This window comes from Cephus cinctus, unplaced genomic scaffold, assembly GCF_000341935.2.
Source record: "Cephus cinctus unplaced genomic scaffold, Ccin1 Ccin1_scaffold0265, whole genome shotgun sequence".
Lineage (NCBI taxonomy): Eukaryota > Metazoa > Arthropoda > Insecta > Hymenoptera > Cephidae > Cephus > Cephus cinctus.
In genome coordinates this window covers 352175-367751 of record NW_014332976.1, presented here as the reverse complement: position 1 = coordinate 367751, position 15577 = coordinate 352175, and the positions used below count along the sequence as shown (strand labels likewise).

The 15577-nt window shown below is 33.3% G+C and overlaps 3 protein-coding genes across 5 annotated transcripts; 1 reads left to right on the top strand and 2 right to left on the bottom strand.

Moving 5' to 3' along the window:
- Window positions 1–1389: 1389 nt before the first annotated feature.
- LOC107265969 (nuclear factor NF-kappa-B p100 subunit) lies at window positions 1390–7409 on the bottom strand. Of its 3 annotated transcripts, none has more exons than XM_015735969.2 (17): window positions 7391–7409; window positions 7142–7221; window positions 6036–6316; window positions 5621–5923; window positions 5342–5483; window positions 5143–5247; window positions 4967–5078; window positions 4743–4870; window positions 4428–4634; window positions 4241–4338; window positions 3890–4129; window positions 3645–3768; window positions 3254–3495; window positions 2992–3147; window positions 2829–2933; window positions 2487–2726; window positions 1390–2412 (listed from the first exon to the last, which is right to left on the bottom strand). In XM_015735969.2, the coding sequence occupies exons 2-17, from the start codon at window positions 7218–7220 to the stop codon at window positions 2311–2313; spliced, it is 2664 nt and encodes an 887-aa protein (XP_015591455.1). In that variant the 5' UTR covers window position 7221; window positions 7391–7409; the 3' UTR covers window positions 1390–2310. The 3 variants fall into 3 exon arrangements, with proteins under 3 accessions (XP_015591455.1, XP_015591454.1, XP_015591456.1); XM_015735968.2 differs by lacking the exon at window positions 7391–7409 and adding an exon at window positions 7286–7364; XM_015735970.2 differs by having other exon boundaries at window positions 2829–2930; window positions 7142–7406.
- Window positions 7410–7543: 134 nt separating this feature from the next.
- LOC107265958 (chitinase-like protein PB1E7.04c) lies at window positions 7544–12185 on the bottom strand. Its single transcript, XM_025083234.1, has 7 exons — window positions 12134–12185; window positions 11907–12049; window positions 10130–10327; window positions 9673–10062; window positions 8172–9605; window positions 7845–8078; window positions 7544–7784 (listed from the first exon to the last, which is right to left on the bottom strand). The coding sequence occupies exons 2-7, from the start codon at window positions 11944–11946 to the stop codon at window positions 7651–7653; spliced, it is 2430 nt and encodes an 809-aa protein (XP_024939002.1). The 5' UTR covers window positions 11947–12049; window positions 12134–12185; the 3' UTR covers window positions 7544–7650.
- Window positions 12186–12555: 370 nt separating this feature from the next.
- On the top strand, window positions 12556–15338 carry LOC107265976 (lambda-crystallin homolog). The gene is made up of 7 exons (XM_015735981.2): window positions 12556–12705; window positions 13108–13295; window positions 13412–13620; window positions 14426–14583; window positions 14658–14800; window positions 14926–15145; window positions 15245–15338. The coding sequence occupies exons 1-7, from the start codon at window positions 12668–12670 to the stop codon at window positions 15255–15257; spliced, it is 969 nt and encodes a 322-aa protein (XP_015591467.1). The 5' UTR covers window positions 12556–12667; the 3' UTR covers window positions 15258–15338.
- Window positions 15339–15577: the final 239 nt, after the last annotated feature.

The window sequence follows — 15577 nt, the reverse complement described above, 5'->3', positions numbered from 1 at the left end:
TGACCAGAGATGAGTGGGGAGAACGCTACGGTACCAGAGATGAGTAGGGAGATTGCCAATGAGCCTGTTTTTGGTGGTCTCAATTTTTCTCTGGTTTCGGCGCGCCACCTTAGCGGAGGGCCCTCGAAGCAGTTCCACGTTTTTGATTGGTCGTGTATATATAGTAATACTACGCGTGATAATCTGGAACTGTGTTTCGGCGCGTCGACGCGCCACCTGAACGAGACTCTTACGAATTCATTCGACCAATCAAAAACGTGGAACTGCTTCGAGGGCCCTCCGCTAAGGTGGCGCGCCGAAACCAGAGAAAAATTGAGACCACCAAAAACAGGCTCATTGGCAATCTCCCTACTCATCTCTGACGGTACCAAAAGCATGGCGCTAAATCGTAGCGGCGAATCCGGGAGTAGGCTTTCATGATCATCGCCTCCGTCGACAAAGCATATCTCGTCGTAGCCGAGCTAAATGTGAACACGACGTGTAGCTTCGCGGGTACAGCTTATGTATCTCCCCTACTCATCTCTGCCGTAGTGTTGTGCATCTCCCCGCTCCCCGCTGTGTATATTCTGATGTCCGCGCGCGCTCTGGACCAAAATGAAAACGTTAATAAGTTAAGTGTTTGGAATATAACAATAACTCATTAAATCAATAAAATTAGATCCCACCACTTAAAAATAAAAAATCCTGGCCAAGAATATTTAATTATACGTATACATATATTACATACATACAAATTTAGTCAGTAGAAACCATGTATACTACTAAATACATACATATATAATATTATTAATATACATATATCTTTATCTCATTGGTATCTGACTTTATTTATTTAATGAACAATTTTTATATTCTGAACACTTAATTTATTAATATTTCAATTTGAGCGTAATTTATTTTCGAAATTTTACTATTTTAATTCAATTCTTATCTACACCGTATATTTTGCTACATTTTGATTTAGCGTCAATTTTATATTTTGAATAAGTTTCGAAAGTAAGTGAAGATCCCAAAATATTTAGTAACATTTGGAAAGCTTTATTCAATGGTCAAAATTTTCAATATCTCTGTACAACTCATTCTTTCTTTCTTCTATACTAGTATTTTATCTATCTAGTACGAATGAATATAAGACACGAATCTGAAGTTTGGTACACGAGCCGATAGACTAGTGGAGCAATCGTATGAGTCTTATACTTATTCGTACTAGTTGGATACAACAGTTTTTGTAAGAAATGCTCAAAGAAAACGCCGACTGGGTTTTTTTACGAAATATGGCACGGTTAACCCGTCTTAAAAATATTTTCTAATAAGTTTCCTCTTCTTTGAAAGTATTTTAGATCCCCATGATGTCACTATCATATACTTGTACAAAAAAATAATATTTTCAGATGTCCTCTGGCGATATATTAGGGGTCTTCCTTGGGCCTTTATTACAACAAATACTTTGGGTTCAATCTCTGGGAAATAATGTTAAGAAAATGTGTGTCAGATTTCATTAAGATCGGTGGATCAGTTTTGGAGTTATCTTGCACACCAATTTCGAAAATGTAGTTTTGAGAAAAACATGTATATGTGTAAGCGTACCGCACTTCGAGCCATTGTGCAGATGACTGGTGCTCACAAAGTATAATTTACATATTGAATTGTGTCGGAAAAACTGGCCCTAAAAGTGACAGATGAATACACATATTTCGTGCTAGAGACTTTTGTAACTAAAATTCGCCATCGTCAATATTTTTATTGCCAAAGATAACGAATGGTTTTTCCTCAATTTGCCAATTATTACTTTTGGCAACAAAAGCATTGGCAATACCAAATTTTTGTACGGGCTTCACATTTTTCCTTCGGTTACCAACTATTTTGCTTGTGGGCTGATTATAAGTAAAAGGAATAATATCAAATAAAAAATAGCTGTATTTTATAATATAAAAGATGTTCATCTTCAGGATAACTATATACAATACAAGAACTTCAATAATATTTGGGATATTTCATCATTAGAGAGAAAAATCGTTAATCTTAGTTGCTTCTAGTTAAACACAAGTACACAATTTTAAAACACTTATAATACAATATTTCTTATTATCATTGTCATTTGTACGAATTAATAGATAACGAATGATTTCAGAATAATTATATAAATAATAGTGCGTCAAACGTTATTTCAAAACCTAAAGAAATGAAAGTCTTCCTACATAACTACAATGTTATAATGCAGTAGATATATCATACACGTTAGTGACAATATGTCATAAAATGGCTTAGTATCATCAAATGCTTTCCTTTCGTGCCTCTTTATTTCTTTTATTATCGTTTTGATAAAATTTCATCGATTACTACAACGGCTTCTTTCTCATTTAACGATTTCAGTATTTCGCGCAAGTACTGTATTGAAATATCCCCTTGTAACTAAAAAGGAAAGAAAAAAATTAAGCATGAATATGATCAAAAGAAAATTCTGTATAAATATGTCCGGTACTCACATCTGCATAATTTAGAATCGTAAGTGAAGGGCTGATGTGCTTCTCCCTTAGAGTAGACAACAAAAATCCATAATCTAGACGTTCTATGAGCTGTTTCCAGCCTTGTGTCTTATCAAGAATAGATGCTAAACGCAAAATTTCGTTAGTGTTTGGCCAATTTTCTATGACTTCCTGTTTCACATGCACTGCTTTTGATGTTTCACTTTGATCCATCCCTTCGCCACTTAGTACCTGATACAACTGAAAATAAAGAGAATAAGAATAATGATTTCATTGTGATATCGTTAAATTGTTTGAAGATAATGTAAATGAAATTCAATTTTAAAAAGAGTGATAACTTACATCTGGCTTATTGCGAGCAAGATCAAATGAGGTTTGGCCATTTTCGTCGTCGGCATCTTCATCGTCAGAAGTGACTTCACGCTTTACAGAAACATCTCCTTCCTTCTGAAGCATACAACTAATAAATTTACAGAATATTTCATGAAGATCATCGTATACGTACCTTAATGGACTTTCGATGATGATTCGCAATTGATGGGTCGGCTCCGTACTTTATTAACAGTTCACATAACTCCTTAGCACGTGTTCCAGTATTTACAACAGCACTGTGCAACGCAGTGTTACCATTAAAATTGCCCTTATTGACGTCAATATTAGTCTGAAAACCAAATGAATCAAAGTATATCGAACTTTTAATATTGTTCAGAAATAATTTGTTGTAATTAGTACGAGAATTGTAACAATTACAAGAAAAATAATCTCACCTCTTTTAAAAGGAATTCAACGATACTTTTGTGTCCTCCTTCAACTGCAATATGGAGAGCTGTACGACCATAACACATTTCAATGCTGTTGACATCAGCACTAGCATTTATGAGAGATTTAACGGCATGCAAAGATCCAGCTTCTGCTGCCAACTGAATAGGTCTCCAACCAGCATCATCACGGGCTTCTATATTTACATTTTTCGTCAATAATGCATCAACACAGATACCTGCTTCTGGAACTAATAAAAAGATGTAATGATTATTTTAGTTGATAAACAACACAATGACATTTGTAGATGTTTATTTATAAGAGAATTACGGCAAAGTCGAAATCGCAAGAAGCTTTGTCAAAAGATTTTCATTAGATAAAAATTTTTTTTAAGTTTACCTTTAACAGCTGCATGTAATGGTGATACCCCACGATCGTCGCATATATTGGGATCTGCACCCAGCATTAATAACGCTTTTGTTACAGCTACTTGATTTTGTATCACTGCATAATGTAAAGGTGTCTGAAATAGAATATCTTTCATTACAAATTTTCATATTCCAATGATCTCTAATGTATCATGGTCAATTTTAAAGACGCGTAACATTACTTTAAATATAATTGCAGTAGGCTATGAAGTTTACCTTTCCCGAACTATTTTGTGCATCAACCAATGCCTTATAGTCTGCGTCGCTATCCAGAAGTAGTAAAATGTACTTGATGATTTCGATTTGACCATGACGAAGGGCCGAATGAAGCGGAGAATCGCCATATGCTGTTCTCTCTTTTAATAAGGTAATACATTTTTCTTTCAGCTTTAATGGTTCTTTTTTCGAAGTATTAACTATTTGAAGAAATATGCTCTTGCAGAAATTAACATCGTCCTAAGAAAGAATAATTATATTAATTACGAATTACAAATTTATTAAACTACGAACAAAATAGTCCTTGTTATGTTTTTAAAAAGTAAATACATCATGGCGTAAGACACTTACACGTGGTAGCTCTGCGGCAGGTCCATCTACAGTTAATTGGGTTTCCATACCCGAAGTGTTCATTGTGACATCGTTTGAAGGAAGTGTCTGACAATAAACTAAAAAGCAAATTCGTTAAGCAATAAACTAAAAAGCAAATACGAAGATAGACATTATATAGTTCTACTAAAAAGGATTTGATACCTACTATCCAAATTAATGTTTTTACAGTAATCTTTGAACTCCTCAGAATTACAATCGTCAGCATAAATCAATTTCTCCAGCTCGTGAGAACTGATACCATTTGTATTAATAGGAAAAAGATCACTTGAGGCAAAAATATCATTCGTTCGAGGAAGTGTTGATGGAAACAATTCGGCACTTCCTGAATACGAACTGCGAAGCCTCTTTCTATCTGCAAAAGAGAAAATTGAAAATGCAAGATACTTAAAAACAACAATAATTCTAGATGGTAAGAATAGAATACTGAAAAAATTAAGTTTAATTGAAGTTATAAACTTACTTTTCATTTTATCACTTGGCTTGTAAGTGAATTTTATGGGGTCAGAACAATCCCCATCAGAAGGTCGTTCTAATTGCAAAAATACTTCTTTCTGCGTTGTTATTTCTCTGTCTCTGTATGCAGGCGTTCTAATGTGTCAGAGAGAAACTATTAATATCACCACCTATTCTTAAAATTAATTCTACATTGGATTTACCTAAATTACGAAATAATAATATAATTACCGGAATACTATGGCGTATTGATGATGTACATCTAATTCAGAGAATTGTCCATAATCACACCAAATCATCTTATCGTCATCATCCACCTCGAAGAATTTTATTCTTATATTTTCTGCATCAGAAAAGAGATGATCAACTATTATATAGAAAAACAGTATTCTCTAAGAAATACTTACTTTTTCCAACTTTTTCGACCAATAAGAAGACTTCTTCGTTTCCATCACAGCTACTAGTACATTTATCAATTCGGCAAATTTTCAGTTCGCCAGTTAAGGCGCTCTCTATTTAAATAATAGAAACAATGTGAATTGCTTATCAATAAACTACAATTACAAGATGATACGTTATGTTAGTATTATGAGAAATATAACATACTCAGATTATTTATAGGATTAGAGTACACAGGTTTTGTTAAGGGTACTAGCACGTCATTTTGCCCGTAATACAATGCCTCAAACCGAAGTGCGACGCTATTTAAATTCATATTTTTTTGTGCTGCCTCAGCATCCATTTTAATCTGAAATGTTAATAGTACAAGTATTAAATATTTACTGAAGTTAACACGAAGATAATACATACTAATTGAAGAAATAAATATAATAAGCATAAGGCTTCTTATTAATAAAATTGTGAAATTATTGATGCATTGTGTACCTGAGTTTCTTCACGGATAGTAAGATTTGCATCTACATTGGATCGCCGTGCCTTTTCCAATGCTTCTAGCTTCATTTTTGTTATTAATTCATCTTTTATATGTTTTTTGGCAGTATGGATAATTCCCATGCCTTGAAAAGAAGCAATATATCCCTTTTCTTGAGATACTTCAATTTCATATGGATCGTCTCGATCGTTATTATCTTCCCTTCGTACCAAATGATGAGCATGAGGTATTCTTTGTGTCTGATCAGATGTTACCAAAGTACATCGAATTACTGCTCTTCCAGGATAATTCAGAAGCTATATTATAAAGCACAACATAGTATTTAAATTATTATTGTTTATACATTTCATAAATCATAAGTTTAAATAGTATTAGAAAGTTGCATAATGATATATTAAGTTTATTTACTTCAACTGAGGGTGCTTGTTTCTTCCGATTGGAAGTACTACTGGCTCCTAATAAGCTCCCATGTGTTCCCATCATTTCAGATCTATATCGAAATCTGAACTTATCCACAGGTTGCACCACAATTCGAAGTTGTGGATTACCCATAACTGTGGCATTGTTTAAGGTAATGTAATTTGTTATATGAAAAGGGGAAGATGAAACAGACATTGGTGATGCAGAGCTGCTAGTTCCTTGAGAATCAGTAGAACTATGACTTGGGCTCAAGATATTCATGTTAAGTCCTATAAAATACAAAATGTAAAAGAAAGGTAGTATTTATTAAGAATATTCAAGTAGTGTTCAAGAACATTCAAGTATATATTAAGATATTTCACATACTTTTACTTATATCTTGTATAAAATTTAACGTTTAACTATTATATAGTCTTACAAACATAAATATTGATAAAATTCTACTATAGTTGGCCCACAAGCAAAATAGCTTAAACTAATAGATGGAAAAACACAAACCTCATAGCCAATTATCCTATTGCAAATCTTTTTTCTAACAAAGATAATATGTAGCAAATCAATGGCAATCGATGGAAAACCATTCATTACTTTTAGCAAAAGAACATTACTAATTAAGAAATTTTTCTAAGGGAATCTTTAGCACAAAACATTTCTTTCCATCTGTCACTTCAAGATATTTTAATTACAGACCAACTATACAGTTGGATGCACCTGGAACATGAAAATCCTAGGACTTGATATCTTTCAAAACAAAAATCCTAAACAGTACAACAAAAAATGAAACAAACATGGGCATCAAAATGATAATGCATTAAAAATCTTTTGCTGTTATCTATCTCAATCGACGTGTCTAAATTTGAAATATATACTAAACTATTATCCTAAAAATTAAAAAAAAATTTTTTAAATCGCAACATCCAAGATCAAAAAAACCAAAACTGCATTTCAAACAACAAATAGATCTCAAATTCACTGTTCAGCGTGCACTCCTTGCAACGTCCAGAAAGAACACTGCAATATACGACTCTCTTACAGCCACTAACCTATACACTGCATAAATGAAAAGAAATAACTAATTAACTTCTCACACTTACCATATGAATATGGATATAAGTTCGAAGGTTCACCAATGATGTTTTGGAGGGTCTCAAAATTCTCGCAAACCTCAGGCATACTGTGGTATAATAGAGATCACTTTAAAACCTTATCACCGATGCAAAAATTGTAAAAATATTTACTTATCCACAGAATCAGTTTCAGTATTATTATACTGATATTTAACATCGATCAAAGAATATCAACCATACTACGTAGGTGACAAATGATAACTGTCTTCGCCTTACCAATGCACGAGCAACGTAACCTCGACAGCTGCCGCAGGTTCTTCCCCCGCGATAAGGAACCATTGGTAGCCAATGAACAGTCGCGTTTGACGACGATGACGTCACACAGACTGTTGTAGTCAGGTCGGGTTCTGTGAATATGAGGAGTAAATACTGGGGAACTCCCATGACCCACTTGAAAAAATTATTATAATGGTTGCAACTAGTTTGTCGTGAAATTTATTCATGAGATTATTTGCAGTTATAATAGTTTAATTAAACTATACGGTTCCATGCGTTGGTCGACGCCTTTTCAGGAAAAATTCTCTTAATCCTGAAATATTTGTCGTCTTCCTTGTCATCAACGCACGTTTACACCAAATACTCAAAGCAAATAGAATCACTCCAATTGTTACTGAAAAAAAAAAGTATTTTTAAAAATTATCGATCATTACACCTTAAGAAAATTACAAACCGTAGAACGCCGAAAGCAAAATATTTCGATAAAATCCGCTGGAACGTTTCTTCGATAACGAATAATCGATGTCTTTTATGTGAAGACTTTCGCGAAGCTGCTCTATTTCTAATTTATCTTTTTTCTCGGTTTTACGTTTCGAATTCTGATTTAAATTTCCTTTGCCAATATTGTTATCCAAAGTTCTGACAGCTCTGGAGTCGTCATTAGACCACCATGATCCCACAATAGGATCTTTAATACCATAAAAAAATATTACATTAAAGAACAAAAAAGCACCGGTGATAAAATACTATATAGTAAGATGATGGTATAACTAATTCTGACCAACAAAATTTCCTCCCCAATGAAACTGTGCCGTAGAGACATGGTGCTCCATTGCTGGGCCAGTATCATCTTGCACCGAATCAGACATTTTCCGCAAATTATCTTGCGAAGTTAAAATTATATCATCAACACTATCGCCATAATTCATAAAAGGGTCACGACGCTTTTCTAGATCCTCTTCGAATTCTTTCATATCATCTAAGGTATCCTTGAAGTAGCCCAGACCTTCTATTATGTATATATTCTCATCGATTGTGGAATTCTCTTTAACATCCATGGATTTATTGAAATTAAAATTTAATGTAGAAGCACCGGAGGTGCTTTCAGTCTCATCACTAAAATTTATATGTGGAAGAAAAATACTCTTTGTCTTATCGTTATTCGTTTCTTCAGCGATACTCTCCGATGAAATTTGTTGTATTGTTACCCAATTACTACGATCATTGTGAATGGGAGTGCTGTTAACTGATGTCAATTCTATTAAGTGCAATTCATTTCCTATGGAACTATTTTGCACGTTTAGATTATCATTTTGAAGTATTTGTGTTGTTGAGTCATTCATTGATGGCGAATCACATTGCGATCCAATTGAGCAACTACCAGTATTTTCTTGTTCAGTATTCATGGATTTGTTTAATGCACTTAGTTGAGTGTTTATAGTTATATTGGTCACTGTGTCCATTGATCTTTCGAAACGGGAAGGGGCTGTATTATTTGTGGAACATGCCTCACTTTTCGTCTTTCCGGCGGAAGCAGATATCGATACATCATCCACAAGCCGTTCACGAAAGGCAATATTTTTTTGTAATTTGTTATCAAAAACTTGTTTCTTATCCTTATTGAAACTCGCAGAGCATTGTGGACCGTAATCATTAATGATGCCAGTATGTTCTTGAGAAATTTCTTCCTTCAAACCCTGCACTTTTTTATTACTCTGCACAGTTGTTTTAGATCCGCCAGCTGAATCCTTATTATTTTCTGTGTCTATTGGATTTAAGTTAAGAGGAATAATCACTTTCAATGGCATTTTTAATAAATCATTTGACACTTCTTCCTGTTCTTCGAAACTTAATGCCTGCGAAGTCAACAAAGACTGCTCAGTATGATAACTCTTTTGTATTTCAGGAATTTGTTTCGTTGTCGTCCCATTATAACTAATCGATGAAGCGTTCGTCGTGCTACTAGCGATATCTTCGACATTTCCCTGAATTAATGGTTGATCCTGAGAACCTACAGCAATGTTATCAAAAAAAGTAGAAGTGTTTGCACGCGTGGAAATGATATTGTCAATTCTTTGCTGTAGTTTATCCAAAATTTTGGTATCATTGGATTCTTCCACATTTGTAAATGAGTACGACATTAACTCCATCGATTGTGAGTGTGACTTATCGTCAGTAGCATCAGTTTTTCTTGATGTTGAATTATTAGTTTCATCTAAGAACAAGAATTAAAACATGATATCAATCATTTATCAAACAAAACTTTGTAATAAATTCACTACTTGATTTTGTTGTTGAATTTGATTCTCTGTAAGTCATACTGGAAAAACTTCCGGGACTAATATCTTCAGAGGAATTGAGACTGGGTATAGCGATAGACGATGACGTCAACACGTACAAAGACGTTGTTACTGTAGAACTCGAAGTTGCGGCGTTTAATTTGGTAGAATCAAGGTTCCCATGGATTGAAGTCGAATGATCGACTGAATTTTTATTAAACCTTTGATGCAAGATTAATGGGGCGTCTTTAATTTTCCTTATTGATGATGTTACATTTTTTAACTTTTCAGATTGAGAATCTTTGTGGGAACTTTTTCTGCGATGCAAGTGTCGTCTAGATGTTATAATGTCCAATGAATTAATCTTTGTGACATTTTCAAGTGCGATTTTGGCTGCAACATGAAGAATTAATTATTCATTTTTTATTATTTAAATGTAACTATTCAGAAGAATTTTTACCATGATTGTCAATAACGGATGCATTAGTAAGTCCTGACGATGTCGATGCCAAGTCGATATCCGTTAATAACGTCAAATGTTCATCATTTTCATCCGCGATTGAATGGTTGCTTTTATCTGTTACTTCTGGATTTTTCGTAGAGATATTTTTTTTGAGCAGATCATCTTCCATTAAATACGCCTTTCCTATCATAATTCCTAGACATTGACAAATAATAATTGTTTCAGTGTTAATTGATAATAATTTTACCAGTCGTGTTCTGTAATATAATGTATGCTTAATGTATTGCAACTATTGCCATCTATGCAACAAAGGTGAACCAATGTTATACTTATTTTCTTTGAAGGTAATAAAATAATCTTTGAACCGATGTCTACCTAACCGACGCCATACGGGTGATATTATTACTTTTGATAGATCAAAAGTGAGGCGAAAAAGGTTATACTGCATGATTTCTGTCATCTAAGATTTAAAGAAACCGATGAGAACAGTATAAATGATAAAATTACGTAAGCGATATAAAATAGCGTAACGATTTTATACTATCTATCCGATCTAGTAGAAACCAAATAGTTGTGAATTAAGAATTTATCAAGCATACTGTACGTTCGTTAAACTTATAATAAAGGAAAGTTAGAATAAAATGTATGATTTCAGAAAAATAACATACTATGTAAAATAATATAATTATCGAAAATCATCAAATGGCAAACCTTAGATATGTATAGAGCATACATTTTAGTCATGGATTAAATATTAGCAAACGTTCAATTCTTTTAACGTATCTATCAGTGAATTTATTACACGTGTGTCATAATAACTGGCAGTAACTTGTTATCTTCTTATTACGTATAGAACGATGAAATATGCGATTGATAAAAAGGGGAATTAGTATTCGGATTTAGAAATATCGACGTCTTCGACAAGGAAGTTACCTAATAAGACACATATGACTGAAACAGTAATGGGCATTACTGACCTACTGCAGCTATCAATGAGCCAGTAACGGCCGAGTAGTGAGCTGCTCTTATGTATTTGCTGAGTATATTACAGAGGACTTCATATTATGGTTTTCGCATTTTAAGAAGAGCATTGATATTAACAATGTATGTTGAAGTCACACACACAATGGCCCTTCAATCTACCAGTGATAAGTTTACTCGTCACATATTCATTATTTGTGAAAGAGGAGTGACGATAACACCACGTAATCATTTTTCAAATACATCATTCCTCACTTAAAACTGTTTTCCTACATTTGGCTAATAATTTGTAGAGGAGTGTATATCATTTTGCTGGCGAGCAATAACGTTCAGTAAACAATAGCGATTTCATATACTCTAATTAAGCTGCTATATTTGTATAAATTTTTTTTATAATTTAAAATTGCTCTGTAATTCGAGTTCTGTGAGTTTAAATATATTAACGATATTGAGGTGAAACTTTCCTCTTTATTGCTCACTATCATGGACATGAATAACAAGTCAATGCCTGCAATTGCATTGTACGTGTATAAGTATATATTCGTATATGATTATGCAAAGTAAAAGTTTCATAACAGTTACTTTTTATAGTACCATAACAGTTACTAATCAACAATCTTTCTTATACAATTGACATCATAGTCACTTGAGGTTAAATATCACGCCCGTGCTACTGTAGATTACACTTATTACGTATATCTATACGGCAATTATAACTAGAACTTGGATGTACACGAATGAGTGTAAGCAGCGTATAGAAGGTTCACAAATATTTAGCACATAGTATACAAACCTATGATGATAAGAAGTAGATTGAAATGGTTTGATCCCATTTTGATTCTGTGGAGTATCAGGACTTTGAGATAATATTGCACGACTTAGTCAATCTCAAATTTTCATCCGTGTTATTGCGTAATTGTATATCCAGCGTTAGATCTAAGAAAATTATTTCATTTTCATTAAACGAGAAAAAGGACGTCGCAAAATAAAGATTGTTTATAAAACAATTGCATGACGAACGGTAGATAATTGAATAACGATGATCGTTTTATTTATCTGTAATGGTTGCATTTTGGAATGCGCTGGCAGTACTGCGAGCAACGTTTGTCCTTGATTACTTGTATACATCTGGGAGATACAGAATTATTCTATGACCACTGACAGTCACCTTTTGAACGTACCCATATATATCTCCAATCCTTCGGGAAATATACTCATGAAAATGATCAATATATTTGACTCATGCTACATTAATCTTCATGATACAACGATTTGCTCAGTTGGTAGCTATCATAAAAATGATTTCCCGACGGTGGCAGAGAAATAACGCTAATAAGATTATAAAACATATTTACTGTAAAACTAACGATTTGATAATGCCAAGTCTTGTCGGCGCATGCGCTGAGAGAAAATCAACTCATTTAAAGAGGGGGGCAATTGCCCTCGATGTATTTAAGGAGCGAGACCGCAGTTCCAATACGCTTATCTTCGTAGTGTTTAGCGTAAACATTCCTTCTCATACGTTTCCAAGTCGATTAATTTACTTTAGCAGGGATGACGACCAAGAATGAGAAAATTGGTATCATTGGCAGGTGAGGTGAAATTTTCGAAACAACACTTGTTTTGTCGAATAAACCAATTATTACGGTGTTGAATGAAATTTATGAAAATACGTATCACGCAATTTTTCATTGATATGGCGTCTTTGCAACGTTTCTGTCACTTACAAAAGTTTATATTTTCGTACTCAAGTATTATTATAATCTATAAAGATTTATATGCACATGTGACAAAAAACTGTATTACCAACAGTTGCAACTGTCATTCTTTAATATTTTGAATCGATACAATTCTGTCACAGAATCCACGTTTGAAAGTTTACTTGTTCAATTTGTAAGTTAACATTATTTGTATCGATCAAAAATCACGATTAGTAAAACTACATACATTTTACTTAGCATTGAAGTTTAATGAAATATATTTTTTTGTTGCAGCGGTTTAATCGGCCGTAGCTGGAGTATGCTATTCGCCAGTGTTGGATATCAAGTAACGATATACGATATCGTCGAGGAACAAATTTCGAAAGCACTGGAGGATATTCATGAGCAACTGGACCGTCTCGAAAGCAGTGGTCTTCTTCGTGGTAGCCTTAATGCGAAAGAACAATTTAATCTCATTAAAGGTCAGCACACTCTAGATACACATTCGAAAGTAAAAATGCGACAATCGTCAATGTATTACAATTTTCCATAGGCGCTAAATACTTTTTCTTTTATAACATACATTAAATACCATCAGGTACCTCCAATTTGGTCGATGTTGTGAAAGGAGCCAAACTGATCCAAGAATGCGTACCGGAAAATCTTGAACTGAAATTGAAGGTTTATGGTGAACTTGACCAGGTCGTAGATGATAATGTTATACTGTCCTCGTCAACATCAACCTTCCGTCCATCTTTATTCAGCGAAAATCTTAAGCATCGTTCTCAAGTTATCGTTTCACACCCCGTGAGTCTTTCATCTCTTACAAATAACGTGATCCCCGCACATTTATTCTTTAAAACAAATAAGATAATAAGTACTGGCTACAATAAATTGTTATGCATCGTCAATGCTATTTAGAAAACACGTATATTTGTATCGTCTACACAGATGTCTGATATATTACATGCTCAGGGGTATGACATAGATGCATTATCCTAAAACAAAGATGTAGTAACTATGCCCTAATAACCTAGATATCCTTGTAAAGATGTCTAGGCAGAAATTAAATAATCCAAATAAGCAAAAATAATTAATTTTATCAGAATAGTTGTTTACGATGATATAGATATGTACAAGTAGATATATATCTTTGAGTACTGGACATAATGTCAAATCGATATTAATACTGATGTCCACTAATCTTGATTTGATAAAGTTCTGGTTCTAAGTAATAGTCCACCAATGTTAGTATCACCATTTTATAAACATCGTAAATTTAAAATTCATGAGACAATAACAATCAAACTTTAAAATAAATATCTGGGTTTGATGAGCTTTAATTAGACATTATGAATAACAGTCACATAATCTTTTTCTTATCACTGTTCATCACGTACTTGTACAGCGTGTTTCATGAATAAGCAAGACACTAAACCTATTATTAGCTATTAATAAGAGGAAGACTATTTTGGATAGTTATTTTAATAGGAATTGTGATGAAATTGAATATTTCATTATCGCGATTACTATAGAATATCCTTCGCTTGCTATAAGAAACTTCACGAAATTATTGTTAAATGTTTAAAATAATATATTCATATTATTTCAGGTTAATCCGCCTTACTATGTACCACTTGTGGAAATAGTACCAGCACCATGGACCCGTCCTGAAATTCCTGGACAAACTAGAGAAATTATGACGGAAATTGGTCAGGCTCCAGTCACTCTCTCGCGAGAAATCGATGGATTTTGTTTAAACAGAATACAGTAAGATGCTACGACCAATTAAAGTGTATTTATATAACTTAAGGAACGTTACATATTTGATTTTCTTGCTTTAGGTATGCTATTTTAAATGAGGTATGGCGTTTAGTATCTGACGGCATTTTAAGTGTGCAAGATATCGATGTAGTAATGAGCGAAGGTCTTGGAATGCGTTACGCTTTCCTTGGAGCCCTTGAGACTGCGCATTTAAATTCAGAAGGTAAGTTCTATTAGTAATTTAATGCGAAGAAAAATCGTTTAAAATTTTACATAAAAGGCGAAAACAAGAAAATAAGATTGATAGTGATACGTAGATAATAAATGAATTCTTTCTATTATTTTCAGGAATTAAAAGATACTGCGAAGTCTATAAAAATAGTATTTACAAGACTAGTATGACTTTTGGACCTATTCAAAAGTTTGAAGGACCGACTGCTGAGAAAATAAGCAATGAACTTAATGAAATAACTCCGCTCGATAAATTGCAAGAAAGACGAGCATGGCGTGACGCTGCCCTTACGAAATTGTCGATTTTGAAGAAGGAAATGAATAGCCAGTATAAAAAGTGAATATTTGCTTAATATTTCAACGTAAACATTGTTTCATTGCTTTATTACTGCGGAATTAAAAAATCCGCCATATAGTTAAATATTAATCCTTTTAGAGCAGAACAATGATATACTATTGCGTATGGGATGGCGCCTTACTACTCGCATCGTGAGAGAACTTTGGCTCACAATAAATTTATAACAAACTTAGCGATTCTTCCTTTATTTTGTAATTTATTCCTTTTTTTAATTTTGTAAATATCATTTTTACTTTTTCATGATTTTTCTCTCAAACCTTTCTAAATTACATCAAATTATTATTTTTTCGCTTAGGTATAATTCGTTCGGTCGGCACTAAAAGGGTTAAACAATTTTAATCACTCATTTAAATATGTGAAAAACGTTAATAATAAACAGTCAAGTCTTCATAATAGATACTCTCTTACGTC

Bases quoted from the DNA above. Each gene is read 5' to 3' on its own strand.
- LOC107265958 (XM_025083234.1), bottom strand. From the start codon at position 11,946: ATGGGATCAAACCATTTCAATCTACTTCTTATCATCATAG. The intron at 10,328-11,906 runs GTTTGTATACTA...GTCAATGTCTAG, and splicing joins TCTACTTCTTATCATCATAG to GAATTATGATAGGAAAGGCG. The intron at 7,785-7,844 runs GTTTGTAATTTT...TTTTTTTTTCAG, and splicing joins TTTGCTTTCGGCGTTCTACG to TAACAATTGGAGTGATTCTA.
- LOC107265976 (XM_015735981.2), top strand. From the start codon at position 12,668: ATGACGACCAAGAATGAGAAAATTGGTATCATTGGCAG. The intron at 13,621-14,425 runs GTGAGTCTTTCA...ATATTATTTCAG, and splicing joins AAGTTATCGTTTCACACCCC to GTTAATCCGCCTTACTATGT. The intron at 14,801-14,925 runs GTAAGTTCTATT...TATTATTTTCAG, and splicing joins TGCGCATTTAAATTCAGAAG to GAATTAAAAGATACTGCGAA.
- LOC107265969 (XM_015735969.2), bottom strand. From the start codon at position 7,220: ATGCCTGAGGTTTGCGAGAATTTTGAGACCCTCCAAAACATCATTGGT. The intron at 4,871-4,966 runs GTAATTATATTA...CTGACACATTAG, and splicing joins CAATACGCCATAGTATTCCG to AACGCCTGCATACAGAGACA. The intron at 4,339-4,427 runs GTAGGTATCAAA...TTTGCTTTTTAG, and splicing joins TAAAAACATTAATTTGGATA to TTTATTGTCAGACACTTCCT.